General features: G+C 42.5%; 1 protein-coding gene across 9 annotated transcripts in view; it reads right to left on the reverse strand.

Moving 5' to 3' along the window:
• Positions 1-1,264: 1,264 nt before the first annotated feature.
• The window catches only part of TACC1 (transforming acidic coiled-coil containing protein 1), an 83,404-nt gene continuing 57,262 nt past the window's right edge, over positions 1,265-27,406 (reverse strand). For 5 of the 9 annotated variants that reach the window (XM_075997116.1, XM_075997117.1, XM_075997114.1 and 2 more), the window contains 9 exons: positions 26,158-26,278; positions 22,661-22,707; positions 16,463-16,618; positions 15,007-15,083; positions 13,585-13,628; positions 11,737-11,897; positions 10,453-10,559; positions 7,238-7,358; positions 1,265-6,086 (listed from right to left, as the gene is read on the reverse strand). In XM_075997116.1, coding sequence (XP_075853231.1) covers positions 6,018-6,086; positions 7,238-7,358; positions 10,453-10,559; positions 11,737-11,897; positions 13,585-13,628; positions 15,007-15,083; positions 16,463-16,618; positions 22,661-22,707; positions 26,158-26,278 — 903 coding nt within the window. In that variant the 3' untranslated portion in view covers positions 1,265-6,017. Of the gene's footprint in view, positions 6,087-7,237; positions 7,359-10,452; positions 10,560-11,736; positions 11,898-13,584; positions 13,629-15,006; positions 15,084-16,462; positions 16,619-22,660; positions 22,708-26,070; positions 26,279-27,406 lie in introns of all 9 variants that reach the window. The other 4 variants (XM_075997115.1, XM_012762996.3, XM_012762998.3 and 1 more) reach the window with 1 other exon arrangement.

Below are 27,406 nucleotides of genomic sequence, written 5' to 3' on the forward strand. Positions count from 1 at the left end.
ACACAGTCTTGGCGCCATCACTGCTCTACGACTCAGTTTCCATTGTAAAAGGACTTAAGTTGGCTAGATCAGGTTTGTTCATACTTTGACCCCCAGCCACAGCAAGAAATTCATTTTTTGTCATGACCTAACAGGACACATGTTTATATCTGAAACAAATTTCATGAAGCAATACTTATGCTTAACTTGTGCAGGGCCCTCTGATATTTGCTGTCAGTTTGTCTTATTAAAATATTTTTTTTTCCCTTCTCTCATATTTTTTTTTTATTTTGGCATATTATGGGGGTACAGATTTTAAGGTTTCAATAAATGCCCATTTCCCCCCTCCCTTATTAAAATATTGATTGCTACTAACTAAACGGATGCCATGATCCCCTATTTGTGTAAAAAGCCTGAAAAACACTGGTGCTTTTAAATTCTCTAAGAATAAAATTCTCCAAGAGAGTAGCAAGCAAGGTAAATTTCCACCTTATTCTTCCTGACGATTCTCTGAAAGAGATTTCGACTATCTTTAGCATTTTGCAAATGTCAGTGCGACCTCCATTGTGATTTCATAAGATTGTCTCTTGGCAGTTCAGCAGCACACGGGTGACAAGTATTCCTTTCAGGAACTTTGTAGGCTGCAATGTCTTATGATGCAGCAAATAGCAATCATGCCCTGATTTGCCATCCACTTAGCAGATGAGCACCTAAGTTGTAAAACGGAATCTTAACTATCCTCTTATGATATGACCCATGAAATTTCCTGCCGGCTCCCCTACCCCTTTAAGTGGAGAGTTGGCCTGGCCAGTGTTGAAAAAGTTTTTCTCGGTACTGTATTAACCTGGAAGAAACATAAAACGTCAACTATTTTCTGTGGGCTGCTCTGCAGTGTTTACACAGTACTGGCTTATCCTGTGTCCTTCAATGAGTCAGAAAGCTTGGGGTGACTTACATTCTTATGACTTACTTGAAATTTGCCAGGGCAGACAACCAGTCTCTAAGCAAAACCAAGGAGCACCAAGCTAAAAACTTTGTTTGCACAGATGTAAAGGCCTGGAAATTTGGATGGCTAGGTCTGAATTTCAAAGTTTGTTTGTTTTAATTACACACTCAACCACATGCATAAAACCCCATGAAATGAGTGTGGAGAAAATGTCATCTTTTCTATTTTTAGGCTGAAATAGGGAGCTCATGGAAGTGAGGCTGCCATAAATTTTCACACTCGGGGATAAAACGACTTATATAACCAGGAAAACTACCGACACCACACACACCCTGAATCTAACAGTGGTAAACAGTTTTTATTCAGGCAATGAAACATGGAAAAAAATATATTAGTAATCATTATAATAATTTGTGTGAGTATAACTTTTACAAATATTTACTTGACATATAAAAAGGGAAATTACTGTGCATAAAAAATCTATGTAGATGACTGTTCCACACGCCGCACTCCTGACCGCAGAGGCCAGTGCAGCGCCGTCTCTGCGGACGGGAGGCTCCTCACTCGCTCCGCGGCGCCCGCGGGGCACGGTGGAAGCAGATGTGCAATGGACAGTGACTCGTTGGCACGCGGTACAAGGGGATCTATTGGCAAACACACACTCGCTAACAGCAACACTGAGAAGTTGGCTGCCGCCTCTGGGGTGGAAAGGAAACGCTCGGATCCTCTCCCGACGCGGGGAAGGGCTGAGGCTGTGGCGTGGCTACCTACACGCTGCCCTGTGTCTGGACTGGGGGCGCTTTCAGAGTCCGAAACTTCCGTATGTCCATTTGAAAATCCTTTCATGAATATAGATTATCGGTTAACGATGTGATTAGGAAATACTTTTCTGGAGTCTGTTTCAGACACCACTGAAAGGCAGGGGGCAGAAAGAGGCCTCTTGCGGGCTCTAAAGTGAAGGACCGACACAGGGAAGGTTCGGTTCGGGCCACTCCTCAGCTCTGAGCCTGCCTCCTGTGCGCGCTGAAGCCCGGTACACACGCCACAGCCAGCACTGCACGCAATGTCTCCGTGTCAGGACTGTAACCAGAATATACATTTATATAACAGCTGTAACCATATTACAGTTAATAAAGTCATTCCTTAGGAATCTTTTTTGTCCAAATCTAACTGCATGCTAAGAGGCACAGAAATGGGATTGCATTTGGACGAAAAAACTATGAAAAGTGCAATCTTTAGTCTCCCGAATGCAAGCTCTGGCGCCAGGGAGTGGGTCTTCACTGGGGAACGCTCCCATCTGCATTAGCTTCCAGAGGACAGCCTTGGAGATAAGACTCAGTCTCTTTAACTTGACTACACGGGAGACTCAAGGATTTAGTGGTAAATTGCTTTTTAAAAATAACTGGAATCTGGAGGCCAGTCAAACCTTTTTGGATAGATGTCTCCTCAAAATACTTCTTTATTAAAATATTTGAAGATGACTTCTTAGACCTTTGGCTTGACATTCTGGGATTCCCAGACTATATTTGTTCTTTAATAAGCAAATAATGTTATCTTTTCAATTCTTCAGAATATATACATCTTTACTTTAAAATCCTTTTCGTGAATCATTTAATATCTTTCAACACCTCATTTCTCTTTTCCCAAGAGAATACGGTCGGAAACACAGGTCTGAGGGCAAGCTCACAGTCCCACAACTACAAAGAGACAACAGGCATGAACAATTCATGAGACGGCTACCAATTCAAGTGAAAAACCAAAAGGAAATAAAGGGGAGCTTTGGAACTTTTACTCCACTAAAAATGGATGTGCTGAATCACGTCCAACTCAGTGTACACAGGACTTACCAATGCTTTGCTCTTAAAAAAAACCCCTTTGTGAGCTTTAGAGCCACCGCCGAGCCCTTTGCTACCTTGACTGAAAGTAAGTGCTTCAATCTGGCCACTTCAGTCAGCCCAGGCACGCTGGGGGCCGTTATTCTCCCTGTTTATAGTTAGAACTAACTCAAGCTGTCTAACAAATATCTAAGTATCTGTGTGGAGTTACACAAAGTATGGGACAGGCAGAAAGGGGAACTGGCGGGAGAGGAAATTCAATGTGCGCTTTCCTCCAAAACCAAACACAAGCCTCCCTTAGATTCCACACCATCGGGAAGGCTGCCAAATCCTCAGTTTCTCACCGCCATGGGCTTCTGTGCTTCCTAATTTGGGCTGAGTCTGAAGGAGCTAGAAGCCACGTGAGAAAACTAGGCTTCTCAATATTTCCAGAACAGTCTGACAGAACGAAAGGTTTGGGTAGGTCACCGGCTTCAGGGAGCTTCTCCAAATAAAGTCAGTCTCGGGAGCTCTGACTGTAGCTGACAGTCGAGCCAGGCCAATGGGAAACTGCAGTCTGACTCCCAGCAAATCCTCCAACTGAAGCACTGTCAGACAAAGGCCGTCTATGCTTTGGCAAAGTCAAAAGCTAGAGAGATGCCTCCGAATCCTGACCAGAGTCTCAGAAAAAACACCTAATATTCCCAAATCGCTGCCCCAGCCAGCAGCTTCCTGCCATTTCCCTTTTTGGAACAGGGTTTTTATTGCCTCGCAAACTAAGTGGCCGTCACATGTGTTAAAGCAAATTCTATATTATAATCTTACTCTCCGGAGTTCTAAAAAGGTTTTTTTTTCCATTTTTTAAGAAAAACACACACGTTTCATACTGCCCAGTGCTTAATCTTGACTTACCAGCTGTAAAAGCTGCATTTCTTCCCTAACTGGAGAGTGTCCATTTATTAAGTTAGAACGGTGGACCTTTCCTTGTAACGGTCGTGGCCGAGGAGCTGGCGGCAGACACAACTTAGCAAGGGCCTTGGTACACCTCGTGTGTCAGCTCCCCTCAGTAAGGTGGAGTTTTTAAGGTGTCTTTTCTACCAGTATGCTGGGGAAGGATTGTTGTTACTCTGTTTTAACACATGGCTACTTTCTTTATACACAATAAACTTAAAAAGAGGACTAAGGATTTATAGTGGAGACCACTACATGCCTTTCATACTTAAAGCAGATCAGTATAAAACAAGTAAACATGGACATGTCACCAAAATACAGCAGCAAAAAGGTTTAGCAATCAAGGTTTCTTTTTGCAAAACACAAGATTAATTTCCTTAGTAGTAGAGGACTTAGAAAAGAAATCAGTTACACCAGCAGGAGACACTTGTACTTGATACTATGACTATTAGTACAGCATTCACATTAAACCACAGTGAACTGCTTTCAAAGCCCAAATGATTGTCAAGCCAATTCTCAAACCACAGATACTTTCTGTTGTTCTTTTTTGTACAAAATGTTAAGACAATAGGCTTTAAAATACAGCCTAAGCACCAATTATGATAAATGCATATTGGTAAAACGTGACTTCTGGCTTTAAAAGACATTATTGACCTCCCTGGGGCTAAAGATTGCACCCATGTGAATAATACACTGCTAAAGAAAAATTCATTTTTTAAGATCTATAGAGGTTCTCCACTAGGCACAATTCATTGCTGAAGTTGGATCATGCAACAGTTTTACAAGAAGAGTAGGAAAACATACATGTACTGAATATAGTGCATATCACTTTATGGAGGACTTTCAGGGTGTAAGATTAAGACAAAAGAGTGCTTTAGAACACTTGCATGGATTTGGTTTTGCCTGTCAAATGGAAGGGAATTCACTGGCATTACATGGAAAATTTTCATTTTAGGGTTAATGTCCCACCACTCTGAAATGAGTCCAGTAAGAGTCGAGGAATTTGGTTTTGTTAGTAAAGGCCTTCTCCCTGCACTCCCCTCCCCAGTATTCAAATTGTGTTTTGTTCAAAAATACTCAAAATGAGCTGATTTCTGGAGTGGTTCACATCATTTTTTACTGCCTGCTTTGTTAAAAATTCTATCTTAAATTGGAAAGGATATTTTTGCTTTTTTTTTTTAAATACCTGAAGAATAATGCATCACACTTATTAAAAAAACAACTGTTCTTTCACCTTATAATTGGTAATAGGGCTACAGTTACCTTTTCGTTAAGATCACCTTTTACTAGTAGACTTTCTTTGCCTATTTAAAACAGAAAGATAACAAAGATTAAATGTTGATTTTGCATCAACAAATGGAAGCGGAGGAGACTAAATGACGGAAGGGCAGATTCAGCAAACCCCAGTACTGAGGGAGTCCCATACTGCTGTTCATGCAGAAAGGAGACACCGCGACTCCCAGTCTGGGGACTAAGCCCAAAGGGCTGTGGCCATCAAGGCCGGGGAATGTCCCAATACCAGAGCAAAAAAATGTCCTGGCAAAGTCCTCCCCAGATGTGAAAGCCTAAGTCTTCGGTCTTCACATCCTTAATCCCCCCAAAGTCTTAAGCTGGCATTCTGAGCCAGGACTCTATTTAGTTCTGGCTCAGAATTCAAGGAAACACGGTCTTCTGTAGGGAAGTTCTTATTTGACTATGCTTCAGGGGAAAAAGCAGCAGCATATGCAAATATATACGTCTGTGTGTGAGCGTGTGGACGTAAAAGGGCAACCAGAGCCCCTTCTTGTTTATAGACTGGAAGTAACAACAGGCCAAACTATCTGCTTAAATAAAACCACTGATACTGAGAATTAAAAGATTATTCTGAGAGTATGTATCTGAGTGAAGAATAAAATAAAAAAAAGAAAATGAAAAGATTAAACAAATAGGTCACAAAAATAATCAGACGGGTGGTAGAGAAAGTTGATCCCAAACAGGAGCCACAGAACCATAAATTTAACATACTTGGAAAAGTAAAGATGACTTTAAAACAAACTGAAGGTAGAGAAATCACAAACCCAAACCCAGCAGCCTGTCTCACTGAGCCTGCAGACAGGGAACTGAGACCATAGCATTGTCGGACCACGCTCCTCGCGAGACTGTGCAACACTCTAGGGTTCCTTCCAGGCTATTGCATCGGCAGCAAAGCAGGACAGGCAGCAGTAGGCATGTGCTTTTTTTAGTTTTTTTTTTCTCTGCAAAGGGACAATTATTCCTGGATAAGGCAAGATAATTGTGGTCACGAGAGAAGCAGCCAAATGCAGATCTGTTGAGCTAACAGGGGAATGTCAGTCAGTCTTTCCCAGCTTTGCGATCAGCTCGTCACAGATTTTTGTCAGTTCTTCGATTTCTTGGTTCTGAAAGACAAATGATATGATTATGCAAGGCCACTCTGTATTCTGAGACAACAGCAACTGTAGCGAAATAGTCCCAACACTGGCTATGTCCCACCTAGACAATCTAATTCAGTGATTTTTAACTTTTCTACATCAAGGATCCTTTATAGAAAGGAAAGCTACCTCCTCCCCTGGAAAATATTCTTTTACTCACCAAATTATGCTTAAATTGAGGACATGGTGAGGACAGTCACAGACCTCAGGAGCTTACCCATGAACCTCTTAGATCCCATATTTTCTTGTTATCATAGGAATTACCTGGGGTACTTGCTAAAAACACCAGTATCTGGGTCTCACTCAACCCACCAGCATCTCCAGGGACCTGAGATTCTGGAGTCTGCATATCCCAGGGAACACTGCTTTAGGGGCTATCAGACCCCATGATAAAAACTGCCGCTCTTGCTGAATGGATGTCACAGGCATGAGTACATAATTGGAGACATTAGTAAGAAACACTGGAGACATATAAAAAAAGAAGACTGCTGAGTAGTGAAAAATAGGGATTATTGCTACCACTGATTTTCATTTATCTATAGCAGTTTTGCAACGTGCAGCACTACTGATGTTTTGGGATGGGTATGTCTTTGTTGGGAAGCGGGTGTCCCGTATGTTGCAGGATGTTTAACAAGACCCCTGGTCTCCCCACTAGATGCTAGTAGCATCTCCCAGTTGTGACAATCAAAGAAATAAATATTCAGATATTGCCTAATGTCTCCTGGAGGGCAAACCTGCCCCCAACTGAGAACCACTGGCTGAAACCAATGAAGGAGGAAGATGGTTTCATATACTGCTTAAAGAACAAAAAGAAAGAAAAGCAGCCTCATGACCCTAATCAAGAAGTGTGGGATGCCCTGGACTTCAGTTACAACGCAACTTCCTCTCTGTACCTGCCAGGGACGATCCCCACACAGTAGGCCTGGATGTTTACTGATTGGACTTGTCTCCACCGAATCAGTTCAGAGGAGCTAGACTGAAGTGTCCGAGTAAAAAGGCAAGGCCTCTTGCATCAGGATCACAAGCTAAGTACACTAAGGACCGAAGCTAGCCTAGTCCCTGCTGAAGAGGAAAAGCAAGCGTCTCTGCGGCCGTCCAGACCAAAGCCCTTTCTGTACCTTCTGCTGAAGGGCCCTTTCCAGGGACTCCACCTTCATCTGCTCTTTCCGGAGTCCAGCGTGGAGAGCTGCACTCTCAGCCTTTGCTTTTGTCCGAACCTGAGCAATCTCTTCATTGGCTCTGTGTGTGGTTGTGTTGGTAGATAAAGAGACAAAAAGCACATGGTTATCATCACAGCTGGAGTCAGGACACTAACCGCTGACACCTGTGAGGCACAGGCCCAAAAGCGCTGACAGCACGATTAAGAGAACATGAATTGGTGACCTAAGTATTAATAATTAAATTTTCATTTATAAAAGTTCAGTTTGCAGACAACTGCCAAGGAAGTCTCCATGGCACGAACCGATGGCAGAATCAATCTCAAGGGTTACAATGGCTTCTAAAAGCCACATTTCACTAAAATGGAATCGCAGAACAGCTCCTAAAACAACCAGATTTTTTTAACCCAGTACAATAATGGGCTGGATCATTTCAGGATTATCACAGTTAAGGTGTCAGGATACTAACCACTGATGTCTGTGAGGCAGACCTAAAAGAAGTGACTTTATTAATGAGATGCAAAGGAAATCTTAAAAACCATAAATACCAGTTGATAAACAGCCAGTTAACTGATGAAAGGACACTAAAACCTCACTGGTAATCAGTGGCATGTAAATTAAAATGATAAACTTTTAAAATTTATCCAATTGGCAGAAATTAACGGAGGTCTTCTTGCCCTGTGTTGGCCAAAATACAAGAAAACAGGCCATATGCCGACAGGAGGGATGAAAACTGGCACTGCCTTTGGGGAGGGCGACGTGATGGAGACTAGGACAATTTAAAATGGACACAGTCTCCGACCAGCAACTCCATTTCAGTTATTGTTTCATAGGAATACACCCACCTGGCACAACAGTGAGTGCATAAGAATGTTCACTGCAAACTGGTTTGCAATGGAAAAAATGTTTGAAACTATCTAAATGCCCATCAATAAAGAAATGCTATAGTCCTATGCCCTAATAAAAACATTTAGATTGAGTTGTGTGTTCTAACATGAAAAAATGGCTATGTTATAATATTAAGGAAATTTATATGACTTCAATATAATATTTTTTTCAAGTAAAAAACAAAATGTTTGGCCGGGCGCTGTGGCTCACGCCTGTAATCCTAGCTCTTGGGAGGCCGAGGCGGGCGGATTGCTCAAGGTCAGGAGTTCAAAACCAGCCTGAGCAAGAGCGAGACCCCGTCTCTACTATAAATAGAAAGAAATTAATTGGCCAACTGATATATATATAAAAAAAAAATTAGCCGGGCATGGTGGCGCATGCCTGTAGTCCCAGCTACCCAGGAGGCTGAGGCAGAAGGATCACTTGAGCCCAGGAGTTTGAGGTTGCTGTGAGCTAGGCTGACGCCACGGCACTCACTCTAGCCTGGGCAACAAAGCGAGACTCTGTCTCAAAAAAAAAAAAAAACAAAAAACAAAAAACAAAAAAAAAACAAAATGTTTGAAACCATCTTGGAGTATTGTAAAGACACAAAGAAAACACCAGAGGGATATACAATAACCTGTGTATAGTGTGTAGAAGGACATACATCACCTCTGTAGAAATATACAATGAACCTAATTACACTATTATGGGAGTGGGAAGGGGAAAGGGGACTTAAGAGTTTTTACAAATAGAAATACAGGCCCAGCGTGGTGGCTCATGCCTGTAATCCCAGTGCTCTGGGAGGCCAAGGCGGGAGGATCATTTGAACTCAGGAGTTCAAGACCAGCCTGAACAAGAGTGAGATCCCGTCTCTACTAAAAATAGAAAGAAATTAGCTGGACAACTAAAAATATATAGGAGAAAAAAATTAGCCGGGCATGGTGGCGCATGCCTGTAGTCCCAGCTACTCGGGAGGCTGAGGCAGGAGGATTGCTTGAGCACTCAGGAGTTTGAGGTTGCTGTGAGCTAGGCTGACGCCACGGCACTTTAGCCAGGGCAACAGAGTGAGACTATGTCTCAAAAAACAAAGCAAAACAAATAGAAATATAGGCAGTAAAATGTACAAGTTGTGTATTTTACTTAAACAATAAAATTGGATACCATTCCCTAGGATAAATTCCAAATGTACTGAAATTAAAGATTAATAAAATTAAGCCATAAGGAAAAGCTGGGAGAACATTTTCTATCTAGCATGGGAAGATTCTGTAGAAGAAATGACTAATAAATCTCAGTGCATAAAAATAAATTTCTGCATACTAAAAAACACCATGGGCAGAGCCAAAAGATAAGTGATGAAAACTGGAAAAATTATTCAAAATTCGTATCACAAAGGGCTGGTTTCCCTAATATATAAACCGACAATAGAAAAATGGGCAAAGAATAGTCATTCACAGTAAAGCAAATATATGAATAAATAAATGTTGAAATTTTTTCAATTTCACTCATAAATTCAAATCAACATTTATCAAAATGTCAAATAAAATAATGCTCTGTTGCTTGCCAGAAATAAATAAACAAACAAACAAAAGCCTACACTGAAATACCATTTTTATTTAAGATTTGCAGAAAACCAAAAAGTTGATCTATTGGCAAGGCTGTAGGGAAAAGAGATGCTTTCATACGTTGTGTGGGGGGTCTATATTTATAAAGGTTCGATGAGGCCAATTTGACAATATTTACCATAATTATAAATTCATATATTCTTTGGTCAAGCAATTCCTTTTCTATCACATAGATCATAAAGACAAATCACGTGCATACAAAATGATTACCAAGGTTATTTACTGCAGTGTTGTCTGTGGCAGCAAAAGATTTTAATTGACCTTGGTTAAAGAAACAATAAATTCAAACACTGGAATACCATGTGGCTACTGAAAAAATGAGGAAGATCCTCATGGATTGACATGGAAACATTTTCAAAATTATATTGTTAAGCAAAAGAAGTGAGGCATGCTGTCATATGTATAAAAAAGAAAAGGAAAGAGGAAGGAAAAACAGAGATCAACGACAGTGATTACTTGAGGTGTGGAGAGAGGTAGGAGCCTAGTGAAGGGTGAGGGGTGGGAGAGAGATATCATATGCCTTTTGATACTTTTTTAACGTTGCAACCACGTAAAGATGGTTCAAACAATGAAATAAAACATACGCATACAAATACAACCCAGACTTGCAAACAATGAATTTTTTTTGCCTTTGTCAATCTGCCTACATCATGAAAAGTGAAATGCCAGTGTATAAGCTCATACTTGTCTAGTTTTTCTTCAGCATGGATTTTGAGGGCCTGATACCGCTGTTCCTCTTGTTTAACTCTGGCCAAGTAATCCTGAGCACATTTTTTCAAGGCTTCTTCATTCTGTTCCAAAGTAAAAATTTAAATTAAACAGGTCATTTTGTTTCTTGTACTAGCAATCTACCATGCATCAGAGTTTTCATTTTTTAAAAACTGGGTAAACCAAATTAATTCAGATGCCTTTAATTTACACTATGTGGGAAGCTGAAATAAGCACATGTAATTCTCACTGCAGAAATTCCACATAGTTTCTTCACATATTAATTTTCAATACCTTGCAGTAAGTTCAGTCATATCCATACACCTACTTTAGGAAAGCAGTTATTCAAAAGTAAATGACAGGCCGGGCTCAGTGGCTCAAGCCTGTAATCCTAGCACTCTGGGAGGCCAAGGTGGGAGGACTGCTCAAGGTCAAGAGTTTGAAATCAGGCAGAGTAAGAGCGAGATCCCATCTCTACTATAAATAGAAAGAAATTAATTGATCAACTAAAAATATATATACAAAAAAAAAAAAATTAGCCAGGCATGGTGGCGTATGCCTGTAGTCTTAGCTACTTGGGAGGCTAAGGCAGGAGGATAGCTTGAGCCCAGGAGATTGAGGTTGCTGTGAGCTAGGCTGACAGCCATGGCACTCTAGCCCGGGCAACAGAGTGAGACTCTGTCTCAAAAAAAAAAAAAAAAGTAAATGACATTTTTGACTCCATATTAGACAAACTGGCCAGTCTCATTTTAATTTTAATATGAATATAAAGAAATTTCACTGCTATAAATGTCATATTGATACTGTGCAATTAAACTAAATCAATATGCTTATATTTAAGTTTGAAATATTATACTTAATTTCTTCTAGAATATGCACCTTGAATTTTTCAGCGATATGGAATCCCTTCTACTTCTACTAATACTCGAAAGGAGAACATTTCTAGAATGTTCTAGAAATGAACATTTCTAGAATTCTACATCCTGAGGGTTCTAGCCCTTGCACCCCACATCGCACTCTGGTTGCATCTGGGGTTACTGCCTTGACTCGCTAGAGGAACGACCAAGACATACCACCCAGTAGGCCAGACGCCTGGAAACAGAAAAAATCCAGCTTCCCTGGAATAGAAGACACAGGCTGGCAGGGCCCAGAACTCTGTTTAAAAGCACCCCTACCCCCACCTCTGGCATCTGTGTTTGATGATCCATCACCAAAAAAATACACTACTGGCCAGGAGGTAGAAGGAAACAAACACACTACCTTCTTGAACCCTTCCAGAACGCCTTTCAGGTTCTCGTATCTCCTGAAGAGATCAGAAAGGGACCTTTCCACAGAGTTGAGGTCAGCCAGGGCCTGTTCCTTCTCCATGGTCAGCTGCTGGAAGCTCTTCTGAGAGGTCATATTTGTCCTTTGTTCATCTTCTGGGAATCACAAGTCAGAAGTAATGGCATGTTTATTCAATGAATGGTTAACAGCTGCTCTCCGCGAGCCGAGCAGTGCTGTCCCAGTGGGGACACAGCCCTGGACGGAACAAAGTTCCCACTCTCAAGGACTAACACACTAGGGGGGGAGAAGCATGGTGACAAATGACGGGGAAAAACAAGCCAGGGCAAGAGGGGGGTGCTATTTATGGAGTGGCCTCTCTCAGGGTAGACACTTGAGGAGAGGCGAGAAAGAACGGAGGGTGGGATCCACGCAGCCACCTGGGAGGAGAACGTTACACAGACAGGGAACAGAGTGGCAGAGACTGGGAAGGCCCAGCTGAGGTGGGTGGCAGCAAACAGCACTGCAGGGCTCAAGCGCAGAAAGACCAGACTTCGATTCAGGGAGGCAGTTCTCACAACACAGACTAAAAGAGGCTCTGCACCGAACGCAGGAGGACTAGTCAGCACTGATCTGGTGCGCCGCGAATCTGATGCAGGGAAACTGCAACGTGCGGTAGGGCAAGGCCGTGCACCGGAACAAAGGACCCCTTTTCCCCGAGCGGGCCTGAGCGACATGGCAAGGTGACCGACACGCAGTACTGCATGAGGGCTTGTCACGTGATACAGGTGTCTGCTAGCTCTAAAGTAAACCTAACGACAGTTGGTTCTCATTATTTGCAGTCTGTATTTGCGATTTTGCCTACTTGCTAAAATTTATTTGTAACCCCAAAATCAATACTCGTGGGCTCATGCAGTCATTCGTGGACCTACACAGAGCAGAGAAGATATTTAGTCACCTGACGTGCACATTCTCAGATGAGGTGATGTTCTCCCTTGTTTCATGTTATAACAAGTGTCCTTTTTGTGGTCTATGCAGTGCCACATTTTTTGCATTTTTATTGTTTTGGTCGGTAATCTAACCGTTGATGCCCCTAAGAGTAGTGCTGAAGTGCTGTCCAGTGTTCCTAAGCACAAGAAGGCTCCATAATGTGTCTTAAAATACATGTGTTAGAAGGCTTTGTTCAGACATGACTTAGAGTGCTGCTGACTGTTAATGAATCAAAAATATGCACCAATTAAGGTGTTTCTAAACAGAAACACACATAGGACAAGGTTATATACTGATCAACCTGATGAAGATGTTGTGACCAGAGGCTCACGACATAACCCTGTACTTCCCCCAGGAGAAATGGTTCAGTATTTGCTAATTCAGTGTTTGTAGCAACTTCAGAGAACATACCATGGATAATGAGACTTGACTATATCTAAGTGACAAACTGAATTTTGTATTTTGATTTGAAAATCACCCACAGATCTCCCTATGTTCTGAATGTTTATGTTCCTCCCCCCAAATTTCTATGTTGACACCTAATCCTCATGTACTAGTGTTAAGGGGGGGGGACTTTGGGGAGGTGATTAAGTCATGAGGGCTCTGCTACCTTTTATAAGGATTAGCACCCTTATAAAAGGGACCCCAAGAGCTAGCTACCCCTTCTAAGAGGAATGGGCCCTCCCCAGACACCAAACCTGCTAGTGCCTTGATCTGGAACTTCCCAGCCTCCAGAACTGTGAGAAATAAACGTTTATTGTTTATAAGCCACCCAGTTTATAGCATTTTCTTATAGCAGCCCACACAGACTAAGACAGATTCTACAGTTCATATCCTAGAAACTTTTCTCCTTACCAATCATTTGAGCAATAGTCTTTTCATATTCAGCTACAATTTTCCTAAATAAGAAAAAAAAGAATTTATTAGAAGAGAATTTTTAGACAATTGAAGTTAGAGAAATGCTGCCCCAAACAATTAAACACATTGACATATACTGACAAATTTATATAACCCATTTATCTGCTTTGGAGGTGCTCTCTCTCTCTTTTCACATCATATACGGTTTATTAAAGTTCAAAAAGGTTTTTCTTAAGATTTTATGTTTAATAAGTCTTTTACTCTATTTATAGAAACTGCTTCCACTTTCTCCTTGCACCTATTTGTTTGATTATCTCGACAGCTTAATTCCACTTAGACTAATCAATTGTTAACAAATTAAGTTAAAGACATTATTTCAGGCTCTTCCTAAGAGATCTGATCTGACTTCAGGCTTTCCTGGCCCCAGTCCACCTTTCGGGTTCTCTGTCCCCTCTGATTCAGTAATGTTTTATTTTATATCCTAATTCTAAGTCTTTCACTTATTCAATGACTTTAAAGATCACCCTCATGTTAACCTTTCTCCTAGTGAAGCACAACAACGCCCTTCTGATCTTGTCCAGTGCTGGGCGCTTCCTGGTGGCCCTGCAGTGAGACGTGTCACCCCCTCGCCCAGCCCTCGCTGCTGGTGCCCACCCCTGCCATGCAGCATCCAGCCACTTACGAGGGATGGCTACCGTAAGCTAAGGGCCGGGGATGTCCCTTCCTCTCCAAGCCCAGCACAGGCCTTATGCACAGGAAATGTGTAAAAACTAAATAATACAAGAGCCAAAATTTAGAGTAGACATATTTAAAATGTGTCTTAATCATTCAAGTGCTGACTATAAAGTGTGTGAGCTCTCTAAGCTCTTTTTCCTTCTCTTCTTCGATGCCATCTTTTGTCACTGCACAGCTCATAACTCTAGGGAGTGAGCAGGAAAAATAAAAAGATTTCCATTTAAAGTCCATCAGTTTTGTTTCTTGTTAACAAGCTTTTTATTATATAATCTATTTGGTGGTTATATCATTTGAAGCTACCAAATATAATTAATTTTTTAAAAGTATTATGGATTTCAATGCCTCTATCATTGAACACATCAATAAATCTTATTATTTTGTATTCCAAATGGATATTTTTGTATAAATTTCTGCCAATTCTTTTAAGAAGACCAGAATTATGTGGTTTCTGCTTATATGCAATGTTCTGAACAACCCAAGATAAACTACACTATTTTATTATAATAATGGATGGGTAAATAACTCATGAAATGATATTCTCAATCATAAAGTAAGGTGTAAACAGCAAAACCCTCAGGGTCAACAGCTGGTTCTGTGGTAAGCAAACATTTTCATCACATTGTCTGCATTAAATAAGACAATGCATAAAAGTATCCAACCCCTCCCCCAAACTTCCGTTCTAACCTCATCTCCAAGACTTCTTGTCGGGTCTCTTCATACTTTTTCTTCCATTCATTTGCTTCAATCTCTTTAGTGATGATCTAGAGTATAATACAGCTTGGTTTTACCTAATCGATCCATTATAGTTTGAATTTAAGATTGAGACAGAAATCAGCACACCACCGGGTCTAAGGCTGACAGTCTACATTAGGAGTACAAAACCTCAACGCTGTTCTCATTCACAAGATTCTGGTGGCCTCCTTACCATTGCTCCAAGTTCTGACGACAGGACTAGCTGACATCCAACCTGATGCTATTTCATAAAGCTTTGAAAGCCCTAGAGTCGAGTGCTTAATCACTCTCACCATATTGTAAAAGTAAAATTGCCACCCCGTCTAAAAAAAAAAGGTGGAATCATTAAGAAACACACAAACACATAAAATACAGCACAGAAATATGACAGAAGAGGGAGGTAACACAATAGTACACAGTCATGCTAGCACATAACAATGCCTTTCATAGTTTTCAGATCACTCAGGAATGGCTAAGGAGTGATATATTTTGAACAGAGGCTGTTTAAAAGATTCACAATACAGGAATTTGAGAGTTGAACTGTTTAACCCTTTGCACTTGGATGTCAAGTGTGACGACATGGTCAGCAAAAATTGGAGAGATTAAAATTACTCTTTGAGAAACCAGCCTGAGCAAGAGCAAGACCCCATCTCTGCTATAAATAGAAAGAAATTAATTGGCCAACTAATATATATAGAAAAAGAAATTAGCCGGGCATGGTGGCGCATGCCTGTAGTCCCAGCTACTCGGGAGGCTGAGGCAGTAGGATTGCTTGAGCCCAGGAGTTTGAGGTTACTGTGAGCTAGGCTGACGCCAGGGCACTCACTCTAGCCTGGGCAACAAAGTGAGACTCTGTCTCAAAAAAAAAAAAAATTACTCTTTGAATGTATCAATAATTTGAAATATAAAAAAATCCAAATAAATAAGTTTATATGAAAAGAAACTCCAGTTTTTTATTCTACTGCCGCACTTTGTAAAATCTGGGGTATTTAAAAAATTAAATCCCGAGTAGAATAAAGGAATCGAGTAAAAAGCTAGCGAATGCAAAGGGTTAATTAAAGAATAGATAAAAGGAGGAAATGACTTCATATCACTGCAAAGAATTTAAGGAATTTGGGGACATAAGCATATATTCTCTATAAATAAAATAAAAGCACATGTCAAGGCTGAAAGATAAAGAAGGTACAAATATTCTTAAGAGTATTTTAGATTGTCAACTCTCTTCCCCGGACACGAGAGTCAGGGCTCCGGCATGGAGGCTGGGCTTCACAGGGAGCCCTTTGTAAGAGAGCGGAGGAGACTCGCATGCCTGGCCTGGCCGACAGGGCCCACAGAGATGGGATCTGCCTGCTGGCACGCGGGCCTCACAAAGAAACGTGCTGATAAGCAGACCGACAAGGACCTTTACCTCCTCTCTGATCAAGGTGAGCACAGCCGTCTTATCGGACTCGCTGAGGCAGATCCCGCCCAGGGGGCTCTCCCCGCCACACGACACCGACACCGGAGACACCGGAGACACGGGAGCGGGAGCCTTCTCCGCGGTGGTGGCGGACTCCAGCTGTCCCTGTGGGGAAAGGGTCACATTTAGTACACCAGCCCCAAACTCCTTTCACTACCTTCGTCAGTACTAAATTGATCACACCCTTTAAAAATATTTTTGAAGGAAAAAAAAAATAGCAGGGGGGAAGCTTTAGAGAAAAACCACATCTAATTACAGCACTACACAGAGAAAACTATTAGAATGAGTTTCAGGGGGGTCCTAACTTCTATTGAACAGATAACCTGGAGACGTTTTCTTCGAATCCAAACAGGAGAAAGTTCCCTTATCACAGTGGTCAGTCACCAAAGAATCACATGCATAAAATATAAAAACATCCACGGTTAATGTCTCATTTTCTGGGAGTTTCTAGGGGTGATGTCTTTCATGTAAATGGAACTTTAAAAAAAAAAAAGCAGCAGCTGTCCCTTTTACATATGGATGCTTTGTATGTATCTTTATTTAGCTGCTTTGGATGGAAACGTCTCTAAAATGTATTAATAGCTTTTAGGCCTTAAGAGGCAGAAACGGCAAAGATACCTGAACTCTGACCCCAGCCTTGCCCCAGATGATTCGGATCACTGTGAACTTGACTGCTCTGCAGCGACGTCCTGCTGCCACCAGGTGTACGCCAGGCCAGCGTTTGCCCGCACGCAAACGGCCAGCGGCACAAGGCCTGGGCCTGGTTTGTTTGTGGTCCTTCCTTGCTAGTAAGTTTCCCGCTCCCCTGGCAGCACTTAGTCTTCTGATGTGCCGGCTCACTTCTGTCCTAAACTCGGCTTCCAGAGGGCCGTCTGGCAAGCATTTTGTTTTGCACGAGAACGTGGACTCTGTACTATTTTCCTTTCTAAAAGGCATTTTTGGTGGCTATTTCCTCCCATGTCTGAGAAGTAAACTTTTTGCATAGATACGTGATCTAGTTGTTTGGGAACATTCAAAATGCCAACAACAGTGTCCTGGGAATAAACTTAATAATCTTAAATATGGGCATAACTGATCAATTAATTATTGATTATAATCAATCAGTTCTCTGGTATCTTGCTTGACCAGTCCAAAGTCAACCGAACAATGGCTTTTAAACTTTTCAGGGTCATTAAAGCCTCACCCTCTCTCTAGAAAGTGCTCAGAAACATACATATCATTTTAGCACAGACCTTAGCCATGGGCCTAATATAGAAACCCATCTTAGGCCACGGCAAAGGGACACACAAAAGCCACAAGCTGGCAGTGCCCAAGTTCCAGTAGCATTTGGGAGAGGGCAGCCCACTGCGCTGACAGAAGTCCAAGGTCCCCCCCCCCCCAACCTCCACCTTGGGACAGATCACTGGAACCAGAAGGCTCTCGTGGCGGGCAGCCTTTACAACAGATCCCACTACCCCTATGTCCAGTCCCTCTTGTGTAATCTCCTCCCTTTGGGTGTGGGCTGGACCTAGCGGCTCTCTAGAATGTGGCCTGAGTCACAGGATGTCACTTCTGAGATGAGTTACTCAAAGACTCAGCTTCCATGTTTGAGAAGCTGTGTGGAAAGGCCCACGTGCAAGGAACGGATGTCTCTGCCAGCAGCCAGTGAGGACCCAAGGCCGCAACAACCTTACGAGTCTGGCACTGCATCCACCCTGAGTCAGACCTGGAGACGACTGCAGCCCTGGTCAATACCCTGACTGCAGCCTGGGAGAGACGCTGAGTCAGAGGCACCCGGCAAGGTCCCAGTGTTCCTGACCCTCAGAAACAATGAGATGACAGAGTTGTTCTCCGGGTTTTAGAGTAGTTTGTTACATAGCAATAGATAGCTGACGTACGCCTGGACATTCGAATCATCTCATTAACTTCCTGAGCCTTGTTTCTTACCAAGACACTGGAACTGGCCTAAAGGCAAATGATACAGTAGGTCAAGACGACACATTTATTCACCCTGTCGTTACGTTTCTGACGCTAAAAAAAAATTAACACATTTCACAGTCTTTTGTGAGTTGTTTTAAGCCAGAGTCCCTGAGTTGAGTCAACTCTAGGAAACGGCCTCTCAGTGCTTCCCATGGCTGTTGTGTGAGTGAGAATTTGGGAAATTAGGCCCCCAACAATCTTCTTAGTAAGGAAAAGATCAATGTCTGTTATAAGGTTTAGCATTCACTCATTTGTTGAGTGGATAAATGAACTCAGTCCACCTGCTCGTTTAACAGCTTGACACTAACAGAGGTGGCGTCCAGAAGAGGCCAGCTCTGAGCTGCAGGTGGGGACCAGGCCGTGCACAGTGCTGGACGCATCCAGGCGAGTGGGCTCTTCGGTGTGCTGGCTCCCCGCTGTCACTCCCCCTGCCTGGCACATGCCACAAGCCCCACCACTCATAACACAACAGCTCCTATGAGGTGTAAGGGCAGGAAGTTGTGCCAAAGCCTATTTTAGCCACCTTTTCCTGTTTCCTGGGACTTAACTTTTCTATGTTCCTTAGTCCTCATACTGCTTATCAAACAGTGTAGAAAGTCTGCAGACTCTACCATCACAAAGAATCGGCCAGATGATCTCTCTAAGGGCTGGGAAATCTTTAATAAAGATGCTAAGTCCATCAATAATGTCCTTCCAAATGGGTCCCGTTTTGTGTCCCCTGGTCCTTCTCTCAGTTCCTCAAAACATTCACAATCGAGAACCAAGAAAGACTATAGACAACAGACATCAATGGATTCCTGGGTGCAAATTTACAATGAACGCAGACACTACAAAGTAATTCCCCTTGCTCCTGTCCTTGCAGCGGGAGAATGAGCATCACCTCATCACCTCACAATCTATCTGTGCCGAGTGTGGTTGTCCTGTCACTAGTCCTTGAACCCACTGGAACAGCACCAGCCCCAGCCACTCTAACAGGCTCGCTTGAAAAGCCAAATGAACTCAACTTTCAAGAAGTGTGAGATATCTTAAAAACATAATAAGCAGACTCCTAAGTGAAAAACATTGCAGACCAACAGCTGAAAAGCAAGATGAGACTTAATCTCCATCCCTGACTATTCTAACCATGGTCATTTTGTCCCAGCCCCACCCACCGCTGGGCATGAGACTACAGCAGGCATGCACTTCAGAGCTCACAGAGAGGCTTAAAGTAAATGCCAGATTAAACAGGTTTCTTTATTCAACATTTTGCATGTTGAAATTTCTTTTTCTTTTTCTTTTTTTTTTTTTTTTTGAGACAGAGTCTCACTTTGTTGCCCAGGCTAGAGTGAGTGCCATGGTGTCAGCCTAGCTCACAGCAACCTCAGACTCCTGGGCTCAAGCGATCCTCCTGCCTCAGCCTCCCGAGTAGCTGGGACTACAGGCATGCGCCACCATGCCTGCCTAATTTTTTTGTACATATATTTTAAGTTGGCCAATTAATTTATTTCTATTTATAGTAGAGATGGGGTCTTGCTCTTGCTCAGGCTGGTTTCGAACTCCTGACCTCGAGCAATCCGCCTGCCTCGGCCTCCCAGAGTGCTAGGATTACAGGCGTGAGCCACCATGCCTAGCCTGAAATTTCTTTATACAGTTATTCAATGTTCTAAGGAAGCAGGATTAATCTATCAGGAAGTTCAAATTAGGGTTACTTTTAAAAGATCACAGTATGCGATATGTTCCTTACCAGCTGACTCTAGGGACAAGTATCCTCCATTTGTTTTCACTTTCTTTCCCACCCATTTCCTATCAACACCCTGATAGCAGCCTAGTACTTTACAGCATGAATCTTTCATGTTATCATTTCATTCTATCCTCACAACCACTCTGATGAGGCAGATGGGTACTGCTCATTTTATGGATGAATTAAGTTGTGAATCAGGAACTTGAAACAGTTTGTTTTAAGAACCAAGTAAACCATCTGAATCTGTAGCCATGTAGATCAATGTTCTGTCTACTCAAAACACCCTTCTTAGGCTGGGCACGGTGGCTCACGCCTGTAATCCTAGCACTCTGGGAGGCCGAGGCGGGAGGATTGTTTGAGCTCAGGAGTTCGAGACCAGCCTGAGCAAGAGAGAGACCCAGTCTCTACCAAAAATAGAAAAAATTAGCCGGGCATGGTGGCGCATGCCTCTAGTCCCAGCTACTCGGGGGGCTGAGGCAGAAGGATCGCTTGAGCCCAGGAGTTTGAGGTTGCTGTGAGCTAGGCTGATGCCACGGCACTCTAGCCAGGGCAACAGAGTAAGACTGTCTCAAAAAACAAAAAAAACCAACACCCTTCTTCAATCATCCTGTGCTATTTTTACACACTGAAAATACTAGGAAGTACTCCTATAGTACCCAGAAAACTTCAAAAGAACTGGTTTCACAAAGCACACAACCAGGCTGTTTTGGTGTGGAATGTGGAGTTTCATCCTCTCGTGACAGCTGCGCTGGGATTAGATGACCTGACTTCCAAGAAGCTGAGATCCATTGAGTTTCTAGGCAAAAGTGATTCTGCCTGGAAACAAGTGTCACTGCTGTGTGAGGCCCTGAGGGGCAACGCTCTTGGTTCCCTACGTGGATGGGTGTGTTCTTCCTTTTGATGCCTTCCTCAGGCTGCCACCGGCTCCTTCCCGACCCAGCCCAAGAGGTTAGACCTCAACCTTCACATTGTGCCCACTCTCTATTCTCTAGAGAAATACTGTGGGTCATGGCCCAATAGTGAATCATGAAAACTATTTGGTGGCATAAGCAACCTGCATTAAAAAAATGAAACAGGCCGGGCGCGGTGGCTCACGCCTGTAATCCTAGCACTTTGGGAGGCCGAGGCGGGCGGATTGCTCAAGGTCAGGAGTTCGAAACCAGCCTGAGCGAGACCCCGTCTCTACCAAAAATAGAAAGAAATTAATTGACCAACTAAAAATATATATACAAAAAATTAGCCAGGCATGGTGGCGCGTGCCTGTGGTCCCAGCTACTCGGGAGGCTGAGGCAGTAGGATCGCTGAGCCCCGGAGATTGAGGTTGCTGTGAGCTAGGCTGACGCCACGGCACTCACTCTAGCCTGGGCAACAAAGTGAGACTCTGTCTCAAAAAAAAAAAAAAAAAAAAAAAAAAAAAAAAGAAACAATAGGAAATATGAGAGTGAATCACACGAAAAAAGGTAAATACCTGTTTTGTGCAATTCATTCTGTAAATATACAAGTACGTATGTTGTGACCTGTCATAGTGTGAGCTCCAGAAAAGTCTGGGATGGCTTTAATAGACTTGGGGACACAGGTGATAGTGGATCCTATGGGAGCCGGTTGTGATTGAAACACTTTACCTTGATCCACAGCAAAAACACATTTCATGTCTTGACCAATATATACAAGGCACCAGAAAAAGGACATCAGTGGGATAAATGATAAAATTTGAATAAGGTTAATATATTAAATAATAGGACTATATCACTGTTAAGTGTATTAGTGATTTGGATAACTGTCCTGTGACCATATAAAATGTTAATATTTGAGGAATATGGGTCAAAGATGTAAAAGAATTCTTTGTCCTATTTTTACAAATCTAAAACTAGTTGAAAATGAAATATTAATAAAAAATGTTTTGAATTAGCTCAGAATTGGCCTTCCCTAGTTCCCACAGCCCCTGAAACACATTCTACTACAACATTCACCACAAGGTATTATTGGTTTGCATTTTGTATTTACTATCAGTAGTTGTTCAACAGAAATATATTGGAAGCCATATATAATTGTAAATATTTCAGTAGCAATAAAAAAGTAAAATGAAAGAGGTAAAATTAATTTTGATAATAGTTTAGTTAACCCAATATATCCAAAATATTACCATATCAACATGTAGTCAATATAAAAAGTTACTGAGACATTTTATAGTCCTTTGTTATTTTTGTACTAAGTCTTCAAAAACTGGCTGTATGTGACATGTAAAGGACGCCTCAATTCAGACCAGCCACAGCTCAAGTGCTGAACAGCCACACGTGGCCAGTGTCTCCCATACAGAGCGCTGTGTAGACTCAGCTCCGCAAGTGAAGAAACTGTTTTATTTGTATTTTATCCCCATCACCTCACACTGACTAGAATTTATTTAATGAATTAACGTGGGATTCAAAACAAACGTGAGCTCCACACCACCCTCCGCATCCAGGACTCACGAGCACGGCAGCTCCGTCTTCCTCCGTCTTCTGGCTCGTCTCCATACCTAAAACACAGAAAGTCATTTTTACAGTTACCCTAAGAAGCTGGCTCCTTTCTTCTCTAGGGAAAGACTCTTGGAAACCCCGGCACAGGCTCAGAATGACTACGGACATACGAACAGCATTTTAGGATCTTAAAAGTTGTGCTGGCATTCTGCTGAGCACTGCGCAGCTCCGTGTTAAAAGTCCGTAATACTCAGAAGAAAGAACAGTGTCCGGTTAGTCAGCCATGAACAGACTGTCACTCTTCCACAGCGAGGCTGCCCCCGTCTGTCCACAAAAAGTTTGGCAAAGGGGTTGTACTAACCATGGGGTTGTATCAAGAGGAGGAAACCATCACACTGAATGCTATTTTATTATCGAGTCTGAGTGAATGTTAATTCCAGCCTGAAGGGTGCCCTCAATCTAATTACTATAGGAGACAGGATAATAAGCTTTACATTTCAAGCCTGCAAAACTACATGCATGATCCTCTCTACACCCTCCAAACCGGTCTCCTTGTCTCGGATCTATTTTCCACTCTACTAGGGTAGAAGGTAACATTTAAAATAACCAGAATATGCACTCAATAAGGAAAATGTAAAAATACAGAAAAACATACAAAACTTTAAAAGCTTCAATCCTCCATGTAGCAATAACTAATTACTACTTTAGTCAATAGCTAATTATTTAAAACATAAATGCGACCATCTCTCCCCTGCTCAAAAACTTTCAAAACCTTCCCCCTCTGCCACACCGACAGGATCAAGCCCAAATTCCTCAGTACGACCTTGCTTCCCACGTGCCCTATACTCACAGAAGGCTACTGGGCATGTTACTAACACGGCAGGCTCCTTCCCATTGCTGGGTGAGATCCTCCCTTCCTGGAGAACACCTACGTGTGTATCCATCAAGACCCAGCTCCAAGGTGACTCTCCCCAGGAAACGGTCTCTGATTCACTGAACAGAGCCAGTCAGGACCAGTTGCCGCCTGCACACCCCTGGGACCACAGCCTCTGCTCATTCTTGCAGTGCAGCTGGTAGGCTACAGTGTAACCGCTTGCTTCAATCTGTTCCGCTTTTTACTTTGAGGATAGCACTGTATCTAATTGAGCCCCGGCTCTCTACATAAATTTCTGTTGAGGGAATTTCTTCCAGTGAGGAAGAATATTAATTCAACAAATATTTATCATGTTCTTGTATCAGAGCCAATTCAAAGATGAACCTCTCTTAGTCTCTAACCTCAAGCAGCTTATTATAATCGTTATCTTTCTATAACCAACATGCTGCGCTGGGGGCTGTACAACAGGAAGGCTAAGGTGAAATGCGGCGGGGCTTAAAGCTCGCTTCGCAGGCCTGAAAGGACAGGCGGGATTTGCATTGGGCGTGGCAAAGAGATTTCAAATGGGAGAAATGAGTGCAGGTCTGAGTATCAGGATTGACCCGAGTAAGTGGGTAATAGGGCATCAAGTAGAATAGTCAACAAGGCCTTTGGGAAAGATGTCAGCACCAAGTTGCCTTGGAAGAATCAGGAACAATGCCTGGCACATTTATTTTACATCTGGAAGACTGAGACCTGGGGTGGGGGAGGAGGTGGAGGAGTGCAGAAAATAATTTGCTCAAAGTCCTGGCTTTCTACCTCCTTCCCTGGTTTGATTTCAGATCGTGACTTTTAAAATTTTAGACATAAAAATCCCACAAACTAAATTATGTGGCTTAAGAAGATCTAAGTTTTTAGTAACGTTCAATGTAGTCAGGAACAAAGTTCTCAACTTATTCATAAGTAACGTTTAAGGCCACAGGTGTAACTTGGGACTCAGAAGAAGGCCTTAGCTCTAGAATAATCTGAAGAGTCCTAAAGTAAGAGGCTTCAGGCCAGGCTAGTCCAGGTTCTCCATTAGAACGTTAAGAAGGATTTTACGGTGCACTGGTCAACTTCAACCTACCACCTCCATGACAGGAAAATCTGTAGCAGCCTAGTGTAATGAAAATAATCTCTTCACACTTTGGCACTGTGGTAAAAAGGCCATGGAACCAGACCTGTTTAGATTCAAACCCAGTTCTATCACTTACTAGTGATGGGGTTCAGAACACACTACCCCAAAATATGGCGTCTTGACATTTGAAGAAACAGCAGAAGAAGGAAGGTCTATTTGCTCTTTTCCTGACCTCCCCGCTAGAGCTAGAGCAGGCCATAAAGGAATCCTCTGACCTTCCTCTGAAAATAGGTAATAAGACCTTCATTCCAGAGGGCTCCTTCCTCCCTATAGGCAGAGGAAAAGAATGTCCTTATCCTGTCTGGGCACAGTGGCTCATGCCTGTAATCCTGGCTCTGGGAGGCCAAGGTGGGAGGATTGGCTGAGCACCGGAGTTGGAGACCAGCCTAGGCAAGAGTGAAACTCCATCTCTACTAAAAATAGAAAAACTAGTCGAGCATCATAGTGTGTGCCTGTAATCCCAGCTACTTGGGAGGCTGAGGAAGGAGGATTCCTTGAGCCCATGAGTTTGAAGTTGCTGTGAGCTACAATGATGCCATTGTACTCTACCCATCGACAAAGTGACTCTGTCTCACAAAAAAAAAAAAAAAAAAAGGAATGTCCTTATCTTGGAAGACAAAGAGACCAAACAGTAATCTGAACAGATAGGCCTTGCTAAACTCCCCCCAGTTCATTACCATTAGATCATACCCTTCTGTCCTCCAACTACACTTCTACACAACTGTCTCTTGGGGTCTTCATTTCCGAAGGTTCTCATGTCACATAGAACACATTAAATAAATCTGCATGATTTTCTCTTGTAGATCTGTCTTTGGTTATAGAGGTCTCAGCCAGTAAGCTTGCAATGGGTGAGGAAAACGATATCCCTCTCTTCTACCAGCCCAGTGGCCTTGATCATGCTACTTAACTTCTGTGCCTCACTTTGCTTCTCTGAAGAATGCAGAAAAGAGGACCCAGTGAGGACCAGTGAGTTAATAGATGCAAAACACTCAGAACAAAGACCTGCACAAAGTAAGGCACTATACATGCTAGTTATTATTATTATTTCTGTAAGTTAAACAAGTGTAATAATTATCACAAAAAAGTCAAATGTGTGACATATTTATAGGCCCCTATACTTTAAGATATGGCCCTATTAATATAAATTGATAAAGAAACACAAGTAGTTGCTCACATCCGTGTCTCCTGTACATCCTGCCACACTTATCCCAATGTCCCTGGTACTTTTTGCATCTCTTTTCTAGGTAAAGAAGCAAAGCGTAGATGAGCACCCTAAATCCATCCTGCAAGTGACCCAATTCTGTAATCTCTCTAAGGCGCCTGCTGCTGTATTAGGCTTTCAGGCATTTCCACGCTTATGTACATTAGAAGGATGAAGATGTGCTTCCATACCTGCTTCTGAGGATGAAAACGCATGACTTATGGCAGACACGGGAACATTGGAACATTCAAAGTACTCCAGGTCTTCCTCTGGCTCACCTTTCACCTCGGCCCCAGCCGGTTTCTGACCACATGACGTGGACGCCAGTTTCTCCTCGTCAGTAGCATGGCCGTCCCTATTAGAAATGTCTGAAATCTGGGAGATCACTGCTCCTTCATCCTGGGAAATGCAACAAAGATGCTGCCTTTAGGAAGGCGAACCATGGGGGAAAGTGACATGTCAGGAAGGGAGCAGAGCGGTCACAGTCCTGTACCGATATAGTTACCCACAGATCTGGTTATGAAGCGAGGATGAAGCTGGAGTCTTTCAACCATGAGGTGCTGTGTTTTGTAGAGCCTAACTTCTGTGATTTGGGTCTGAGATTTTAAAAAATGAGTTTTTCTAGCCTAAATTTATAAGCAGGCAGTTTAAATGGTACAAGACTGCGATTTTCAAATTTATTTGCTCATATATCTCCCAATTTTTTTTGAAAAATCCATGTACCCTGTTGTATTTTCAAATGACATCTAAGAACTTTTCGGTATAAGTTTAAATAATCACAAAGGATGTAATATCTGGCATATCCTAAATATTGAACTTGCTTAATGCAATTTAGTTACTCCAGTGATTTGATACACTGTGATCCATTTTAAAACTACGTGGGCTGAGCATGGTGGCTCATGGCTGTAATCCCACCCCTTTGGGAGGCCAAGGTGGGAGAATCACTTGAGGCCAGGAGTTCAAGACCACCCTGGGCAACAAAGAGAGATCCTATCTCTACAAAAACAACAACAACAACAACAAAACACATTAGCCAGGAGTGGTGGTGCATGCCTGTAGTCCCAGCTACTCAGGAGGCTGAGCTGGGAGGATCACTTGAACCCAGGAGTAGGAGGTTGCGGTGAGCTGTGATTGTGCCACTGCACTTCAGCCTGGGCAACAGAATGAGATCTTGTCTCAAAAAATAAACAAATAAAATAAAACCACACAAACAAGTTCTTTAATAGTCAGAAGTTTACATTATTCCTTTTTCTGTCTGAATTTGTATTTCTACTCCACTTCCATCAATAAATTAATCCAATCAAATATCTTTGTATGGCTGAAAGTCATTTTTTTTTTTTTTTTGAGACAGGGTCTCACTGTTGCCTGGGCTAGAAAGCTGTGGCCATTATCATAGCTCACAGCAAACTCAAATTCCTGGGCTCAAATAATCCTCCTCCTGCCTCAGCCTCCCAAGTACCTGTGACTACAGGCATACACTACTACATCCGGCTAATATTTCTATTTTTTATAGAGACAGGGTCTCAC

This window comes from Microcebus murinus, chromosome 24, assembly GCF_040939455.1.
Source record: "Microcebus murinus isolate Inina chromosome 24, M.murinus_Inina_mat1.0, whole genome shotgun sequence".
Classification (NCBI taxonomy): domain Eukaryota; kingdom Metazoa; phylum Chordata; class Mammalia; order Primates; family Cheirogaleidae; genus Microcebus; species Microcebus murinus.